This window comes from Sturnus vulgaris, chromosome 3 (genome assembly GCF_052056855.1).
Source record: "Sturnus vulgaris isolate bStuVul1 chromosome 3, bStuVul1.hap1, whole genome shotgun sequence".
Taxonomy (NCBI): Eukaryota; Metazoa; Chordata; class Aves; order Passeriformes; family Sturnidae; genus Sturnus; species Sturnus vulgaris.
The window spans coordinates 26,646,296-26,666,755 of NC_142245.1; the positions used below are offsets into that span (position 1 = coordinate 26,646,296).

Sequence of the window (20,460 nt, forward strand, 5' to 3'; positions counted from 1 at the left end):
TAAAATAACTACACTTACTGTGTGTTACACAGCAGTTCCCAGGGAGTTGGAACTACTCGGGCCTCGTTTCATCCCCCCGCTGATATCAAAGCTCACTGAGGGACCATGAGTTTACCAGGAGCCAGTGCTTAAGGCCGAGGTCAAATAAGACTCCCGGTGGTGTTGTTTACTTATCCCTGGCTTCCTCCACAGCTGGAGCATTTTGTCCCCTCACAAGAGGACAAGAGTCGAGATCTCCCGAGCGCCCTCACAGTCGCACTGGTACCAAGGCGTGAGAACCCTGAAAACCGAGCCACGAACAGGAGAGCGGGCGGGACCCTCGGGGGAGCCGCCACACGGCCCCTCCCTCTGTGGGCGGCCGCGGGCCGGGCTGGGCTGGGCTGGGCCGGCCCTCCCTCCCCCCGCGGAACTACAGCTCCCGGCGTGCCCCGCGCCGTTCCCATGGCCACGGGCAGCCGGGCTGGCGTCCCGCGCGGCGATGCCCAAGGCCAGGTACCGGGAGCCCCGGCCGGGCTGGAGACGGGGAATGGCTCCCACTGCCCTGGGGAAGGGGCTGGCGGCCGGGGAGGACAGCTTGGAAGAGGGCGGGAGGGAGGGAAGGAGGGCTTAAAACAGGCCGTTCCGGCCTCTAACCCTAAAGCGAGCGGGACCGAGGGCAGTGGGGCAGGCTTGGCCCTTGTCCGGTTCCTTCTGTAAGGAACCCCACATAAACGGGGTCTGCAGGTGACCGCGGGTGAACTGGAGCACGGGGAGCCCCCGCTGCCCGAGCAGCAGCTTCCCGGCACACCGAGAGTAGGTTTGGAGCTCTCCTGAACCTTTCAGCCGTGTCCGGCTCCTCCGCTAAGCCCGACACGCCACACGACCTTTTAAAGGTATCCCAGTACCGCAGTGGGCTGCCCGGGAAAGAGCTGGAGTGAGGTGTTTCAAGGAAAGCCTGGACGTGGCACTCGGTCTGGTGGCGTTCGGTCACAGGTTGGACTAGGTGATCTCCGGGGTCTTTTCCAACCTAATTGATTGTGTGATTCTGTGATTAAGTGTACTCCAAGCAAAGCCTCTCGCTGCACAGCTGGTACGTGCTCAGTATGTGCCACAGGTGGCTGATGGGGTAATTAAGGAATGTCACTTCAGCTGGTTTGGTTAGAAATACTTCGACAAACAGGGAGCAGGTGATGTGAAATAATAATAATAATCTACACCACAATAACTTTCATTTAGATGTTTTCAGGAATTAGGGCCTTAGGTGTGTGTTTTCTCTAATTATTCTCTTCTTCCTTTGTTTTCTTCCAACTAGTGATACTTTATGGGATCTTGCTATAGCTGAAGTGGAGAAGAGAGAAAATCCTGAAGATGATGGTGTCAAGTCAGGGGAAGTTTGGGAAAAATCAATATTATTTATGGGAAACAAAAATGGGGTAATCTAAATACAAGTCTATGCTTTTCAAACATAATTTCTGTCAGGGAAAACATCTTGTATTTTAAGATGTTGAGGTTCACTTAATTTTAAAGACATAATATCTTGTGGTCTCATTCTACAGAGGTCTAATTGATCACTAGTATCTGTTTTAAGTACAGTGTTCCTATTACTATATTTGTCATATCTATTAGTTTATACTTATAATACTGGTAGTGTAACTTGATTCTGATTGAAAGTAGACTTAATTTCCATTCTAAGGCTGCATACAGTTACATGCATTTGCAGTTTTCTGGAGCTTTATTATTGGAATGTTAAATGAATTTGACTTAGTGGTACAACTTTATGCTTTAAAAACAGTACAATAGAGTTCCTCTTTGTTTTTAATTTCCAGGGAAAGACCACTATCATACTGAGATGCCTTGAGAGGTATGTGTTAAATATTTTAAAGCACTTTGCAGCTGTAGATTAAAAAAAAGGCCTATTGTGTGATAATTCATAATACATGTATGCAGATGTGTTCTGTGACTGGTTGATGACTTATTTCATTTATAGGAATGAGCTTATTTCTCTTCATTATAACCTCTCAGGTGACCCTTTCAGTCCTTTTCCAGTGTTAGCTGGAATTACTCATTTCTATGGGCTGGTGCTGCTGCTTCTCCTGTCTTCAGTACTTGACACCTCCTGTCTACAAGTGTCCTCTCTGTACTGCTGTCTCTAAGCCAAATTCTGAACTGACTGATAAATACAATTTAGTAACGGTAGAATTAACGTCCTTTCTTTAGAGGATCTTGACAGAATTCATTACTTTTCCTCTAGGGAAGAGTCTCCAAAGCCGACATTAGCCTTGGAATATACTTTTGGAAGAAGGGCAAGGCGACCCAATACAGTGAGTATAAAGTGTAATTTACCATATCTTTATATATACGCACACACACACCTAAAAATAACATAAAGAAACTCTTTTGCAGCCTAAAGATGTAGCTCATTTTTGGGAACTAGGTGGTGGAACTTCATTAGCAGAACTCATTCGAATACCAATCACTAGCCACAACATAAGGTAAGTGTAAATATTACAATTCCAGAGTTAATTTGAGCTTTCCTTCAAACATTAGTAACCTCTAGACCTTTTTTCTTTTGTGGAAACCTCTCTCAAAGTGTAAGATAGAACATTTAGGGATTTTGCTAAGAATCACTGTAATACCATGATGTTTAGCTTTGATTTTCTTTTTCATGCTTCTCTCCTAAATAATCAAGTTGTAAGTAATCTCAACAAAACATGGAGGAAGCAGGTTAGACTTAAGTAGATAGAACAAGAAAGGCAGAAAAAGAGAAGACAAAATATCTTCATGCTCAGTGAAGAGCGAAAAAACAGACTTGGGGGACATATGAAAAATTAAATCTTGCTTCCTACTTCTGTGCACACATAGGTGCTCTTTCTGTGACAGATATTTTAGGGTGAAAAACAAGGCCAAAAATTGTGACAAAAAAAATCTCTGGATTTTTGGGAAATGACCTTTTAATGAGAAAGTCATTTCCCAACAGAGAGATGACATTTCCTGGAGGGACTAGAGCTACTGAAATTATTTGAAAACAAAAGGAAACAAGAATTTTGATCAAATTAAGAAAATGTAGTGAGAAAAATCCATTAAAGTCATGGATAGCATAAGAAGAAGAAATGCATGAAAAGTTGCATGAAGAAATAACAAGGTGATAGGAGGTACTTTTTATGGTTTGTTGTTAGTTAAGAAGATGGGAGTTGAAAGGGGAGAGAAGGATCAAAAGATGAGTTTTATATTATGATATTGCTTTATTTAATTGGTATTGAGCTTTAACTTCTGTGGGGAAGAAAAAGGAGGGATGTAATTTTTATCAGGTACATTTGCTCCTGTTTTGACTACTGGAATAATGTCATTATTTGCTGAGAGACTAAGAGGGAATAAAAATAAAACACTTACCGCATATGAAGCTCCTTGTCTCTAGAAGAGCTTGTGAGAGAAAAAATTAAGTATAATTTTTCAGCCCCTGACTAAATGTAATTAATTGAGCTCTACCTCCATCAGTCTTTTCTTCCTTTTTTACTAATAAGGGATTTTCTGATGTGGAGAATCTTAAGTTTCTTTGCTGGGATAGCAAATTGTTCTGTAAGAACAATTTACTTCTGTTTACAAGGCAATATTTTAACATGCCAGTAAAAATTCTACTATTTCAAAAAATATAAGTGCATTTTGCTGGTTTTCTCATCACTGTAGTCAAGCAATTTGCTTATTTAAAAGTTCCATAAACTATATCTAATTTCATCAAGAGACTTTTCACCAGATTTTTCTTTCTCACAGCATTTTAAAATGGAATTGAATACTCAGTTTGTTTCATCACTTTTGTAATACCACTCTGGTCTGGGATGCCCTTTTTCAAGTCAGGCTGGAACTGGATAGAATGATGGCATCCATTCAGATTACTGCATTTGCAATGATCTTTACAGTTGCACTTAAATGCAGCTGGTGTCTTGGGAGGCAGGGTTTTAGAAACAGGACTTCAGATGTCAAACATGTCTCATCAACAATCCACCTTTAAAAGTCTGGTAGTCGCTAAGGATGTCATGAGTACTCTTATCTTTCAAAAGACTTTTCATGCACCCATTCAAGGTTCCAACAAACTGTCACAGTTCGTGACATGGAATATTGTCCTTAACCAGGTTTTCTTCATTTCATATTAGAAAAGAATAATGGAAGTAGGGAACTTCCCCAGGTATACAGGGAATACAGGTAATAGTTAGGAAAGATCCTAGCTGTTGGCTAACATTGCTTGGTCTGGGGTTGTAGTCTTATGATGTGGCAGGGATACATAAAAGCAGAAATCCTCAGTCATACAGGAAGGAGCTACAGGGCTGAGCATATTTGCGTATTTTACTGTTTGAAGACAGTCCCCAAAAACAATACCTGATTGAAAGTTGCCAAAATAATAGTTCTGAACAAGAGACGAGGGAAAGGTTTCTTCAGAGTGCAGAAAATCCCTAAAAGCCGTCTTGCTTTGCTGTCACATTTAATTCTGTCTTAGCAATTAGATGTTCACCTTTGCACTACAGGCGTGATTTTGTATGAAAACGCTGAATGCCTCATGCACTAAATATGTGACCAAATAATGCCTATTTAATAGGTCATTTGCTGTAGTTCTGGTATTGGATCTTTCCAAACCGAATGAACTCTGGAATACTATGGAGAGCCTTCTGCAGGTCACCAGGAACCACGTGAACAGAATTTTAACCAAACTAGAAAAGACAAACGCTGAAGTAGCTGCCGAAATTAAACAGAGAATGTGGAACGAACTGCAGAGGGATCACCCTGTAAGTTACTTCTAATATTTTCTCCAGATGTCACAGGCCTTTATACAGTTAAAGATAATGCTTTTGAAAATCATAAACAACTCTTTTAGATTTTTATGCATGACTGAAAATCCATTTGATGCAGATGAACCTGTTCACTGGAAAATTATAGCAATTTAATAAAAATTCAATAAGAGCAGAAACAAGGAAAGAAGGTTTCTTATATCTTTTTGTTAGATATCTAATGTGATTGTTATGGCATGTTACACCAATCAAAAGAAATAGTTTTAGAGTAGCAGTTTGCTTTTTTTCCCCCTCATCTTTTTAAAATGAAGATGAAAACTAGAATGTACAAAAGTCATCTAGCAAGAGACTAGCTGAAGGTACAAATTTAAGCAAAGAATATAGTTATAACAGCCATCAACATGACTATATACTTTGCATTTATTTAAATGTCTATCACAAACTCAATGCCTTTTGATAATCTGACAACTAATTAAATTATAAAGTTTCAGAAATGTTAACATCAGTCCTTTAAACATAATTGCTAACTAAATCTCTGGAAAAGCTAAACTAGATTATGCGCAATAGAAATGAAAAGTCATTGTGCATTAAACCTCTGCAAATGTTGTGTGTATATAATGCATAAATAAGTATTCAACAATTCAAAGACATGGCATGTAAATCTAGTTACTGTAACTTCTGTAAAATGCTTCAATACAGCAAATGCTTGTAGAGCTCAGAAATTTAAAAGTAACTCAAAATATATGAGAAAGCAACACATGCAGCACTCCGGAGATTTAGCATATGGGGATTGTTTTGGTTTTTGCTTCTAGAGAAGATAATTCACAAAAAGGTAACATCTACATGCACACCTGGCAGTAAATTATGACCACAGTGTCTAGTTTCATATAGAGGTTTATATATCAGAAAATTGCAAGCTTATTGCAATAAGGAAAAATAATAATGCTATTAATTGTTAAGAAATTTGTTACTCTTGCACTGGAGGAAACACAATTATACCTTCTGAAGTAAAATTTCTGTTTAGCTTCCATTATCAAATACATCAATAATGCAAATAAAATATTATATTACTGCTTGGTTCTCTTCTTACTTTCATCACTGTTCAAAGAAAAATTGTGTCAATTTATTAGAAGACAATACTATCTTTTATAGTCAAATTTAATGACAGTTTATGGAGATCATTATGTGCCTTTCAATGGCTAAACATATTTTTATCATAAACTGGAATCAATGAAATCCTTATATTTTTTAGGATTAAGATCTATTTCATCAGGCTGGCTAAAGAATTATTTGCTATGATGCTAAAACATATCAATTGCAGAAATTGCAGACCTTGTTTAAAAAGGCTGGATGCATCTAAAGTACTCCATAGTCAAAAATAAATTATGCAGTCAAAACATGAATAGGGTTCAATACACTAGTTTTAAGGTTTCTGATGTTATCCCAAATTTTGCTCTTAGTTATGAAAACTATTTTTTTCAGTTTTATATTCTATATACTCATTTTTAAGTTGCAATAGATTTGCGCAAAGCTTTTGCTTTGACAGTGCATGAGTGAAGCCATTATATCTCCTCTCCAGGTAGAGGATTTTCAATATGTGCAGCTTCTATCAACTTTCTGTCATTTAACCTGCCTGTGAAATACCTGGGGTTAGGAGGGAACAGATGGACCAACTTCTGATATAACACATCTTTCTTGCACTGCTGCAGCCAAAGCAGCTTGAATAAATAATTGCTTGAACATACGAGGGGATTCTCTCATTTCATATGGACTACAGCAGATCACTTGAGAATTCTTGTAATTCACATATTAAAATTTTTATCCTATGTTACCTATTTAGCACTTAAGTCTGCACTCTCAGACCGGTTTAACTCCATTGATACTGATTCATGTTTTCAAGATTGTTGGAGGATGTTTCCTCTTTGTGCTAATATCAAACATTTGAAATTCACACTAAATATTATTCGTTTGGAAAATATGATGTGGGGAGGACAAATTTGTGACACAAGCAAATCATTCCACTTATTTTTCTTGAGATTTTGTCTGTATTCTTTTAGATTTTATCCAAGGAAGGTGAATGTGTCAAAAAGCCAGTTGCAGTAATCCAGCCTGGCAGATGTTCTGTGAATGCATGAGGTTTTTGTTCTCTTCCTTTCCTATCTAATACTGTAATATATAGTGTAAAAGCCCTTTTATGCTAGGAACTGTTCTGACTGCTCAGAGGGATTATTTCCTGACCGTTTAGGAAGAAAATGGTAGAATATAATACGGATATTGCAATGAAGTTGATTCCTCTACCTCAACGTTTGGAAAACCTTGTCTTCTATGAATTAATTTTATCCTCTTTCAGTTGCTTTAACAGTTGTAATCTTCTATAGTTTGTTTACAGAGCTTCACTGTCCTATATCTTTTTAACAGGACTGTGCCTTAGTTGACCCTTTTCCAATACCCTTGGTGATAATTGGAAGCAAATATGATATTTTTAATGTAAGTAATACTTAAGTACATTTTTAATAATTAAATTATTCTCAGTAAATATTCTGTATACTAAAATTTCACTAATATAATAGTAATCTTTTGCACTAAAGCATGGACAGCCAATCTTCTACCACAAAAAAAATCTTTCCATTCAATGCATTAAGCAAGGTCTACTGTCATTCCTTCACAAAACACTCCCAAACTGATGATTTTTGAGATGTACTTAGAAAATGTTGAGACACAAGTTGCCGCAGACCAAAAAGGGAAACAAAACAACACCATGTGGATGATTTCCTTTTATAATGAGAGAAATGCAGCTCCACATGTTCCTTGTGACAGCAGCTGTAAGTTTATGGCAGTGAAAGAGGGGTATATCTCAAGTCAGCTGATCAGATTTTTTTGGTAGTTGTGGCAGCTTGGTCTGAAACTTTTTGTAAAGTACTTCCTAAGTTTCTAGAGACAAGTGAGTACTTGCATGTTTATGGAGGGGAGGAAAGAAATGTCATAGTACTGCTGGATTCTCTTCCAGGACATAAAAACCCCAAACAAATGCACACTCACTGCACTTATCTTGAGGAACTAGGACAGTACGTTTGATTTTCAGCAGTCATGCTGGCAGCCTGTGCTTCTCTGGATGGCTACACAGTGCACTTTACTTGGCTGACTCTGAGTTACTGAATTCTTTATTAATAAGGGACTTGCCTTCTCTCATACTGAAGCTTTATGCTAAGCCACGACCCCCTTAAATGACTCTCATGTAGTAAGGACAAAATGCCAGCCTGATTCCTTTGGGGATCTATGGATTGACTCCTGTAGGCATCACTGGGACCAAGTTTTCATCCATTTTATCCAGGGAAGGCCACCTGTATGATCTTAGATTAAACAGACATGAATGGAAAGGTATTTTTATACACCTTTCCAGTCTTGCAGGTATTAGAATTTAGACAGCATATACCCAAAGATTTACTTAAATATTTTCACAAAAAAAAAAGTCCTTATTCTTCTAGTAGGCAGCATTTCTACTGGTAAAAATTTAAAACAGGATCAAACAAATACATTGAAAATTAAATGTGCATTCTCAATTAAAAAACTTTTCCTGGACTAACATATTGCCTGAATTAGGCTCCATCTGTAAAAAAGAAACAAAGAGAAATTGTGACATTTCTTTTCAGAGTAGGCTGTTACTGATTCTGTCTTAAGATATAATTATGCTGACAGCTGAAAGTCTTATATATTGTAGCATTGCAGTTTATATAAAAAAATAAAAGTTCTAACTGTAGTATTTTGGGTTTTGTTTCTTACATCTATGTTCCACTATCAACTTTTCCAGGAGTTTGACTCTGAAATGAGGAAAATAATAAGCAAGACACTTCGATTTGTTTCACATTATTATGGAGCATCATTAGTGGTATGTATATTCACTTCCTATTTTAGAATAGAGATGAACAATATTTCTGTTACAAAACAGTATTTTTAAAAATACTACTGTAAAACTCCTAGAGAAAATGGGATTTCATTGGTTTTACAGTAGCTTTCTTCATGAGACTATCTGTTGAACAGATCACTGTACTGGCAGGAGATGGATGGACATGCCTTGTGAACAGACAAACTACACAGTTCCACAGTTCCCAGTATCAGCAAAAATGAAATTAAGATAGTTACCTGTTAGCCAGCTTAGTTCCTGCATTGAGTTTACTGCATCTTGGACAAGTTTTTTTGGTACCGAAAAGGAAAATGAGCAAAAGTGATTGCCTTAGATTGATTAGATTAGATTGAATTAGAGAACTGGCCCTTTTGGTAGAAGCATGAATTTACATGAAGTGACTTAGCTTTTGAGATTTAAAATCAAGGGATTGTTTTCACAGTAGTTCATGTATATACTATATACATATGCAGACTGCTACACTTAGGGTGTTGAACAAGGACAGGAGATTCCTTACAGAAGTGGGTAGAAAGATGCCAACATGAGGACAATGAAGTATTTATTTTAGCTTGTCAGACCAGCCTCTGAATAAAGACAGAAACATGTATGCAGAGATTCACAGTCCAAAAATGCTGCTTCTTGGGCTCACTGTGCATCAGAAGATGGGTCTAATTATATCAACCATCCTTTATGTAATAAATAATATCTAGTAATAGCTTAGTGATTTTCAAAACAACTTATGTTTACTTTGAATACTTACAATTCCAGCATGTCCTTTTGCATCCAAGTAAAGCTTTTTCACTCTGACACATGAATTTGTCTTTTGTTAACTGAGATTACAACTGTTTTGGTTGGGTTTTTTTTTTTAGTATTTAAGCATTATTGTAATAAAAAAATTAAAATTAGAATATAAAGCTCTTTGTCTGCTAAATCCTGATTGTCATTGAAATGAGAGGGAGAAACTTAATTTCCCACAGCAGGGATCTGACTTCTTTCTCAAAGACACGAATCTGTTAGGATACAAAAGCCCTTAGACACGAAGAAGCATGTTGTTTGAGAATGTATTCTGAGAACTGCTTTCTGATAAATCTCTAACATTCTGCCACTTTGAAGCTGTTTTTATGACAATTAAATAGTTATTCATTACATTTCTAAATGTTTATGATATTCTGGATAATTTTTAATGTAATTCAAAATCTTAACTCAGTCTCGGGCAAAAGATTTGTGTCTCATAATGTGCGTATTTCAAAAGTTTTGAATCAGTATTTTAAAAATTATTCTTTCATCTTTATTTATGCTGCTTTTTAATATTTCTTGATTTATATTTTAAATATCAAATATATTCATGCTTTTGAAAGGGAATGTGAAATTTTTATTCTTGTCAATTCAGTGAACATGTACCGAATTTATTAGGGTCAGGTATTAATTAGGAAAGCTCTATCCTCTTTGTAGGTGGCAAAATGCAATATATCTATGATGGAAGTTCATAATGTATATTTTTTCTGATTCATTTAGTTTACCAGTAAATCTGAAGCTCTCCTGCTGAAAGCCCGTGCTCTTATTAATCACTTGGCATTTGGCTACGATAAAAGGTAACATTATTGTTCAACTATTAAATGTCTTGCTCAGAGCCAAAAATTACTTAATATTTTAGTAATAAAAACTTATTTTTTCTTAAATATTATATCTGAAAGATTTTTGTTCATAGACTTGGACTCCTGTGACTCAGCTGCCTATCTGGGCTAAGGACAGTGATAAGTCTTTAGTTTTGATCCTGAAACTGATGAATGTAAAACGTGGTTACCACTGGAATTGAGTGCTATTTTATTTATATATATTTATTGCAAACCCCAGTAATTCTCTAGTCTTGGCTAGAATAATGTTGCTTTTTGTTGATTGCTAAATGCTCACTTCATACATTTTCTTTTTTTCTGTTCAGCAAGTCTGTATCAGTGGATCCCAGCAAACCTCTCTTTATACCAGCAGGCCTGGATTCCATGAGCCAAATAGGTTAGAACATTTCCTGTTCATTGTTTGTTGCTTAATTCTTTTGAAAACAAGAAAAACATTTTAAGCAAATAGATAAATTACAGCACATCAGTATCAATTTTAACAGATTATTGAAGGAAATAGCTTATAGATTTTAAAATTATGATCCAGTATATCACTGAGAATTATTTGTGCAGGTAGTTTAATAAAGTCTCTGGACTATGTAAAATAGTAAAGAACCAATAAGCTTAGATCTGAAAGAAAATAAAATATACACAACCTCTCAGCCCATTTCATGGAAGGAGATCAATGTTTTTGTCAAACTTGTTGCAGTTTGTCAGTGTAGAAGGTAAAATACTAAATTAGATGGATCATTATGCATAATTACTCTGTGATTTATGTTGTTATGACAACACACTTGTCTTATGTGTGCTGTGATCCTCAGGACCGCCACCCGCCTCTGACAGTGATCTTGGAAAGATCACTGCCAACACGCCTTTGGAACTGTGGAAGAAAGTATTTGAGAAAACATTTCCTCCCAAGGTAGGGATGTATATGCCATGCACACAGCTGCTTTTCTCAGAATAGCAGCAATATCCCTGCTCCTCTTTGTCTTTCAGGTCCACTGACCAGAATTTCAGTCTCACTTAGCAGTTAGTTTCAATACATTTTTAAAAGATAAAGACTTGTATGTAGTTAGTGCTTCTACATTTTCAGTCACCTTCTACATTTAGAAATTATGAAAGATGCTGTTCTCAGTATAAAATGCCCCAATATGATAAAGACTAAACTTCTCAGAAACTATACAGAAGTGTTATTTTTCATGTTAGTTTTCCTCATAGCCTTTAAAAATACTATAAATAAATGCTTCCTCCTGCACCCACCCCCTCCAAGAACCCTCTGAACTCCCCCTGAAACAGCTGGAGAAAACACTTCTCATCTTGCAAGCTCCATTGCTGTTCATCAGTATATCAGTCTAATTAAAGATTTAAACATTTGCCAAATAGATTCACAGTCTCCTGTTTTGGTTCCACAGCAGGCTTTAAACTTTGAAGCTATTTTTATGCATAGTAAACTTCTTTTTCCATTGCCTCACGTAAGAAGTAGAATTCTGCTTTGTTTTATTCCATCACTGGTATTATTGCATTCTTGCTACTTTCCATTTGATACGATTAAAGAGAAGTGTGCAGGACAATATTTAAAAAAACCCTCCTCATTTGATAGCTTTTCTTACCATTAGTGTATTTGCTTCTTTGGAATTCAAGTTATAGTTCACTCAGGACTAGGAAATGAAAATTCAGATATTTGGCAAAGATAGCAATCAGTTTCTCAGCTATTGAAGTAATGCTTCTGATAACCAGAACTGAATTCTAGTCATGAGTATTAAATAGTTTAGCAAGGGCAACCTCAACTGTGCCCTAATGTCACGGACCAGAAAAAATATTTTCTTTTGATGCTCAAGGATAATAACCAACCACCATATAAGAGTATTTTCTGCCCTTTAGAATCTAGCTGCATTACTACTTTTTCTTCATTTTACTGATAGAACAGCCTTTTCTTATTTTTTTTAACTAATTTGTGTCCTGTAGCACAAAATTGTTCTGTAAGTGCAAGTTTTTAATATATTTGTATTAAAAGCAAATACTTTCACTTCTGTAGTGTGGCTTTTTCTTATTAAAAGAAGATAAATTCTATCATTTGGGGTTTTGTCTTTTTTCCTTTTAGAGTTTCTGTGATTTACAAGATATCAAGGACCCTGCACAGGACAGTCAATATGCTGAGTATGAAGTTGATGTCATGAGAGCTCAGAAAAACCAGGTATGTGATAATTCTCCAAATGCTGTTCACAGTCAGGTGTTCCAGAACCACCAGCAGTGCTGAACTAGTAGCATATACTCGTACCACACCTTTGAGTGTTGACTAACAAAGTGTAGGAAGCAATATCAAGGTCTGTGGTGGGGACTGTTTACTTCTCTTTTTCTCCTTCAAAACTTATTTAAACGGGAAAGATACTGAGATGATAACATTTCTAACTTGAATTTGAAGGCTACGGATACTTTATCTTAAACAGAGTGAATGGAATTGTTCCAGAGAGCGATGATAGGTGGCTTTACCCCTGAATTCCAGAAAAGACATTTAGTGAGGAAAGGGTCTTCTATTTTTTCTTATGAATTTTGAAGTGTTTCTGCCTTTCCCGAGATTAGTGAGGAATTAATTTTATCAAAACATTCTGTGGCAAATTAGATGAAGGTTAAAGGCTTGCCTTAGAGCTGTCAGTATATAACATCAGCTGAGTAGCAGCACTGTATGTAACAGTTTTCATCAGTATCATAGATATGGGTCTGTTAAAATCAAACCAAGATTCATCCAAAGAATAAAGCAATTTCAAAAATCCCCTGTAACCTTTGAACTTGCACATTACCTGCAATATCCTGTTAATGTAGATATCAGTTCTGAATTTCTATCACATCAAGAGCAATCTTAGAAATCATTAAAATTTGTAAAGCATGCTGCTTTTGGAATTTATAATAGAAACACAGTATAGCTACATATCTCAAAATAACTATATAGTGTACTAGGTTTGGTATTTTTACATAATAATGTGTTGCAAAAGAAGATACTGGTATGTATTGATTAAATCGTACAGGAAATTATTAATTTTCTGGTTTTAAACAAAAGAGACAGGCTTTTAAAATCTTAATCTGTTCAAGGGCATTGAAAACCATTATAGCTTCTTTTTGTTGAACTACTACAAGTAATTTGAGCATTAAAGAGAAAAGTACTTTTGTTATCTGCAGTTATTTCCTAAGTTTCTATCACGAAGTTTAATTTTTACAAGATTATTTGCACATTATTAAAATGTTTTATACCAGGAATTTGAAATGCATCAAGCTAGAAATATACATCTAAAAGAAAAGAACTCTGTAGTTGCTTGTTTCTTGAAGTGTCCTTCTGTTTTCCAGTTCAATGGAAAGCAGCACAAAAATCATATTTTTAAAGCAACTTCTTTAATTCATCATGTGTCTGACATTCTTTATAGAGTCTCATGGTATCTGTTGTGTAGGAGGACCAGTATATTAAGATGGTCAATATGCAACGTGTTGCTAATGCAAAATTAAAAGTATCATGTGATGAATGTTTTCATGCTATCATTTTTCCCGGTTACTTTCGGTTAATTAATGTTACTTTGGACTCCAGGTAATATCCTATTCGCTTATTTATCTCAAAGATAAGCTTTAAAAGAAAAATAAGCACAAAACCAGCATAGGAAGCAAAACACAGTCACTGTCACTGTATCTGATTGAAGAACCAGCAATACCTGAGTGACGCAGTCTTGGTCAGGACTGCTTGATAATGCTGTAATAGATTTAGAGATAACTGTGGCAATACAAAGTTTAAATAAATAATTTCCAACTTTGTAATTTTGATTGAAGGATTTATCTTCAAATGTCTTCTGCACTCTAGCAGAGTAAAAGACTGAATTCTAATTCGTGAGTATAAAAAAGAGAACAGTTAAAAAAAAAAAAAAAGTCAACAAAGTCCCTGACTGACTCTGATGTACTGTCAGCCAGCATTTATCTGAGAAGCTGTTTGGTTGTAGAAGTTTAGAGTCCAGCTCATCAGCATGCTGACATAACTTTTCTTTTAGATCAGATTATCCTGCCTCCTTAATATTTTCAGAGTTAACTATGAGATGTACCACTTCGCTTCTAAACATTTTGCTCTGGAAAGCTCTCTGAGGCTGTCTTTTCCTCACCATGTCTTTCTTCAAGATGGAGCACATCTCTCTTTCTCAACTGTGTCTTTTCAGAATTCTTTTCCTAGTTATTGCCCCACAGACATACATTGCACAGGTTTATATCAAATAGTGCTGTTGGAATTGTTTAGTGATTTTTCATTCCTTGTAGTTAAGCTCTGAAAGAGAATACCGCACCAGGGACCCTTCTGAAATTTCTATTTCTAATGTAATTCTTAACTAGCAAATTTTCTCCAGGAATTACTGAAATTTTTGTGGTTTCTGTGGGGCTTTCAAGATTTAAAAAAACAACATTCTGCACAGTTATTAGGCCTTAAAGTCTAGGTTTTGGTTAATTTTTCATACATAAACCACATGGCAAACTTGTCATCCTCTATCCATTCCCTGTTAGCTTTTTGGCTTTTGATGCTTTCAGGTCACCTTAGTTTTGTTTTTGGTACACACATAAGTTGAGTGAGGTTTTTTTAAAGCAGTATTTTTTATTAGAGCTACAGATATACACCTGCATCTGTGAGCACCTATGGGAAGCATGAAAGTCTTGTTCTTTAGGTTCTTCTAAATGTTTGTGGCAGCGAGAGCCTGGCACCTATGTTCTCTTTCCTTTAGAAATGCTCTCTGCTACAGATGCAAGTACTCTAAGGTGTATTTTTGAAGGTTTTTCTTTGTTTCCTATTATGCCTTTACTGCTAATATTCAAAATTGGTGCTTGGACCTGTTGATCTTGACATTTGACTGCAGCTTCATTCATTGATGCAATAGATAAAGCTCAACCTTGAGCTCAAAGAACTGGACAGCCTCCAACTCAAGTGCTTCAGAAATCATGCAGTGCCAAAGTTCTCAGTGACTGGTCCTTGTCACATAGAGCTATTACTTCAGGGATTGGTGCCAGTTCTAGCAGAAGCTGTGACATAAAGTCAGAAGAGTAGATGCCTGGTGCCATTTGATGTCAGCTAACAAGTCGTGGAAGCAGACCTTAATGGACAGAGATGTAACTGTTACAACTTTAAAAAGTCATAAACACAAGAAGATTCTACATCTCACAAGGAAGGATAGTTGCACTTCACCTAAAATTGCAGCAACCTAACCAACCATGGCACTCACAACCAAATATCACCTCTGTATCAGATCTGCAGCTGACATGGGGACTGTGTTGGCCAACAGACTGAGAGCCGTATTTTTTCAGCATACTTTGCTGGCATGAACATATTGCTGAACTTCAGGAGACCATTTCAGTATCATTCCACAAAACAGATTTCATACTGTGCCATGAACCCTTGGTCACACCAGTGTTACTGGGCACAGAAATATAACAGGCCCCTACCTTACCCTGAGTAACAGAGCAGTACCACCTTTTATTTTCTCCACAGGAGGACATGTGCTAGTCTTCATAAGAGAAGTTATTTAGGATATTTACTCAGCTGCCAAGAACACGCTTTCTTGATTTCACATGAAAGCATGTCCAAATGGATAAAAAAGATTTCATTTTTAAACCAAATTAAATAACATTATTAGAGCACTGTTATTAAATTTTTTACTAAAGTTTGTGTGTTTAAGACTTTTAAGTAGTGTCTCAGTACTTGGCTTTCACCATGTTCCAGATTGAGGGCACTTGCAGTAAGAAACTGCATGAAAAGGAAAGTTGAAGCCATATCAGTAACTCAGAACAGAGGAAATGCAACAATTAAGGCTTTTCCTACAATCTTAATTTTTCCTTCTTGTTTGTAGACATTGTAGTATTGTCTTTAATTACATGATCATATACTATTTTGCTGCTGCCTCAGTTCAATTGTTCAGTATTTCTTTTCATCATCCTTATTCTTTATGTACCTTATTTTTCAACCTGCCATTCAGACACTTCAATGAACACAAAAGTATTAATTTTTTTTTCCTCTGAGAGTGTGTGGTAATGTTATCTTATCTGAGTGCCTCACAAACATCAGTTAAGTCTTTCTTCCCAATCCCTTTATGAGATTAAGTGTGATCTTCCCCATTTGACAGATGAAGAATTTACAGAAACACAGAAGCATTAATGTTTAAAAAAAATTTAAGCCCACTTTATGCCAATGTTGAGACATCTGTGATAAGCTGCTAGCACTAATTACGTTTAAAGCATTCGGAGCACATTGAAAGCACATTTAAATTGCAATTATTTTTTCTTTGTATATCTGATCTCTGTCCCCTACACTTGCACCTACAAAACAAGCATAGCATAATGCTGGCATGAACACTTTGGTGTACTTTAAGATATATTCTTTTGTAGGATCTTCTTTCACTTTGGAGAGATGATCTCTCTCAGCTGACTGTATCATCAGTCTACTCTAGAATTCTGCTTATGTTTGCAGTAGAGAACTTAACGAGGAGGAAGGGGACCTTTTTCCAGAGGGTCTCTGGAGTGATCTTTAAGTAGTGTTTGAAAGAGTTTTGCATTATCTGATTGATGGGGATATATTTTATTTTCTGGTTTGCATAGAAACAAGGTAAGTGTACTTTTCTGACAACATTTTCCCTCCTGAATCACTGACATTTGTTTAAAAATTATTTTTTCCTAAATATCCTCTCATTTAATAAATTTTTCTTTTTTTTTTTCTCATTGTTTAAATGTTAGCCTTACTTAGATACACATAATTTTGTTCTGTAGTGCTGTAGGTAGTGGAGTAGCTATATGGCTTTAATATATACTGTGGTTTGACAGTTTGCATGTTTGTTTTGAATTACCTTTACACTGAATTGCCTCCTAGGCTAGCTAAACGTACAGCAAGATTAATTCTGCTAAATTATCTGCCTCTTTCTTGAAAGAGTTTAGTCAGATGATAAATCTGCAAGGGTAATTATTTAGCCAACACCTGTAGACATGACCCCCAAATGGTGTTGTCATTATATGTAAAACCTGGCTATCTAATTTTACCCCTTCCTGAAGCCTTTGAGAAAGTTTTTAAATGAAATTACTTAGTATAAAGCAGGTTTCATGTGCTCCTTAAAATATCACAGTATTCTTTCTATTCCTAACTGTTGGCAAGTTTTCAACAGTTCAGTATGTTTCAAGATCATAATTACTTTACATTAATAATGAGGGAGGGAAAATACTGAATAAAGACCAGCTTAGAGATAGAACAGTTTGACAGTACTGGAGTTGTAGCTAATAATGCAACTTACTGGCTTTAGCCTAGACACAATATGTTCTGTGTCAGTCACCCATGGAGTTACTTCACCCTACCAGTAGACTTCTACAAGCATCAGGAAGAATGTGCACTAACTAAAAATCTTCTCTCTGCTCACACAGCTGGGGTGCTTTCTGAAAACTTTGCAACTCTGACAAAGCTGCTGAAGTTACTTCCTGAGAGAAAATTCCCTTTATTATTTCCATACAATCTTAAAATGATGATTGTTTTGTTGTTCTGCCCTTTAATTTCTTCCTCTTCCCTCTGTGCTCTAGACTGATAGTTAATACTTCTGTTAATTCACCAGGTGTGAATTTTGTTATTTTTGTCATGCTGATACTTGCATGCCTAAAGCAAAATCTCTTACTCTCTGAAGTCCTTTCTATTAAAATCAAAATAACAATTGTAAAACACATGTCCATTTCTGAAGGTCTTTGCTACATTTATCCTAAGCACTGGTTTATGTCCACCTCTTTCCTGATCTAAGTAAGATATGGTGAGTTTTTTTGTCTTGCAAGCAGTATAGAGTTAGGTCTAACAGTACCTCATTAGAGCATCATCTTGCTGTAAATTTGCTGGAAACCTTACTCTGAAATAAATTAAAAGCCATCCTAAACCTTCCTACATTATTATTTTTTGCTGAAAAAAATCTTTAGAAATTATTTCCCCTACATAAAATTCAGCCAACTGTTGTCTGTAAAGGTCCTAAAACTTTCTGTTATAGGCTTCAGTGCTCCCAGTGGACTGAGATGAGATCATTTGTCTACCTTGCTAGCACTCTACTGATCTAAAGTACAGCAAAATGTAGCTCCCTACATGACAGCACATGTGGCAAAATTCATAGCACTTTCAGGATAATTTTGTTAAATATAAAAATGCAGTACATGTTTTCTACAGTGAAAAGTGTTTGTACATACATATATTTGCCAAATAAATATGTGAAGTTTCTGGAGACTTTTAGTAATGAGAAAATTAGCTTAATATGTATTTATATTTCTTTTTTAGGAACTTGAACAATACAAAAGAAATGCCTCCAAATCCTGGAAAGAAATGGATTTTGACTCCAATTGATGAACTGCTCTGTCTTCAGTTTAACACCATTTACAAAATTATTTTTATCATTTTTACATTACATTAGCAATTTCATCTGATGCAGTTGAAAATGAAACCATGAACTTAGTATTTATTAAGCACCCCTGTTGTTATTTTTCATAAAAGAAGCTGTTTATTCGCTCAGTCCAAATTTGTTTATCTTGGCACCGACAAAGATTAAAAAGTGGGGAGAAGGGAATTCTAGATTGCTCTCAGATGGATTTATACATCAAGACATTAGTCAGTTCTATGTATTTTATAAGTTATAACACATTATTTGATTTACTTTTGAACACTTCTACCCTAAGCATATATTTAAATATAAACAAGTTATCACACCCAAAATATGAAATTGTATAGTATGCTAGCCATCTTTTTGGAGTTCAAAACCAAAGCTTAAGAAATACTTGCATAATTGTTGGATATATTTGAATAAATAAATAAAACTAAAACTGGCAGAATAAAGTGGAGTTAAAACCATCTTTGACCTGAATTCAGAAGTGTACTTCCTCTCTGTCACAGAATCATGCAGTTTAATATAGGACTTATTTCTCACAATGTATAATGTCACACAGAGTTTAGAAGATAGATGTTTGTCATATATTCAAATGCCAGGAAGTCAGTCTAATTAATTTGACAGATGCTTGGTTAGTGCTGAGAATATTACTGATTCACATTCAGCCTCAACTAGGAATAGGTTTTTGTCCATGCACACTTCACTAGTGTGACATGCAGTGAGTGTTCTGAGAATACACAGGACAATCCAGATTAAAGGCAGAGGTGTCTCCTGAGAGCTCAGACTTTACAGAGAGTGAATGTCTGAATAGTCACTTGGCAAACCAGATCAACCCTATATGTTCATAAAAATGGGCGAGACAGACTAATCTGGTATCTTTCCATCTATTTAAAGCTACTTGTTATTTTTAACATATTCAGTCACCAGATGTTTTTCTGATAACATTTATAGCTCAGAATATTTTACATAAAGATATTAGAAAAATACACTTAAGTGAAAATACTGTATTACCTTGAGGATTAGATTTAAAATTCCTTGTTATGAACTGCCTCATCTAAAAACTATCATATAAAACTAGTTACATAATTATAGAAATTTAAGATAAAAATATACTTACGTCCTTGGAGAAATCTATCTCTCTGCAAAATTTCTTCACAGAACAAGAAAATAAGATACAAAATTTAGGAATTCTATGTCTATTATGTTTTCAATTTTGAAAAGCCCATGAGAATAATTTCCGAAGATGAAAATGGCATTGCTTCTGACACACAACTTTTATACTTTTTCCCTAGTTAAATTGACATTTTATTAAATAAAACCAAAACATTATTAAACAAACATATTTTTTTCCTTGTCATTCATAAACTGCTTCCAAAACAAGATTAGAACTTGACAGTGAAAAGCAAGGTTATTTATATAAATAACCTATCTTCACTGATCTACCATCATTTACAAGGCAAAAACAAGTCGGGTAACTTTGATACTGCTTCAGGATCCTGTACTCATCAGTTGTATAGTGTGTATAAGATTAAAGTAGAGTGATTTCTTGATTCTGTCTTTACACACATTTGGTTTGTTTCCTTTCCACAGATTCCTCAAATGGTATCAAAACAAGGCATAAGACTGAAAATACAATTCTAGAAATAAGATTTACTAGCAGTTGGACCCCTCTGCTTATTAGTAGTAATTAAAAAACAAAATAGTGGGGTGATGGAGCACCGTTGCTAGTTGTTAAAAACTGTCAGAAATAGCTGACTGAATTAAATCAGAAAGCCCTTTAAAACATAAAA

At 35.7% G+C, this 20,460-nt stretch overlaps 1 protein-coding gene across 1 annotated transcript; it reads left to right on the plus strand.

Annotated features, from left to right (window-relative positions):
• The first annotated feature begins 366 nt into the window (after window positions 1-366).
• On the plus strand, window positions 367-19,134 carry DYNC2LI1 (dynein cytoplasmic 2 light intermediate chain 1). Its single transcript, XM_014883172.2, has 13 exons — window positions 367-492; window positions 1,292-1,412; window positions 1,806-1,840; window positions 2,231-2,300; window positions 2,383-2,471; window positions 4,568-4,754; window positions 7,176-7,244; window positions 8,566-8,643; window positions 10,174-10,250; window positions 10,598-10,668; window positions 11,093-11,190; window positions 12,373-12,465; window positions 18,568-19,134. The coding sequence occupies exons 1-13, from the start codon at window positions 479-481 to the stop codon at window positions 18,631-18,633; spliced, it is 1,068 nt and encodes a 355-aa protein (XP_014738658.1). The 5' UTR covers window positions 367-478; the 3' UTR covers window positions 18,634-19,134.
• The last annotated feature ends 1,326 nt before the right edge of the window (window positions 19,135-20,460 follow it).

What these genes read in the sequence shown, in the direction of transcription:
- DYNC2LI1 (XM_014883172.2), top strand. An exon ending in ATACTGAGATGCCTTGAGAG is followed by an intron (nt 1,841 to 2,230) that starts GTATGTGTTAAA and finishes CTTTTCCTCTAG; the next exon opens with GGAAGAGTCTCCAAAGCCGA. An exon ending in ATCACTAGCCACAACATAAG is followed by an intron (nt 2,472 to 4,567) that starts GTAAGTGTAAAT and finishes CCTATTTAATAG; the next exon opens with GTCATTTGCTGTAGTTCTGG.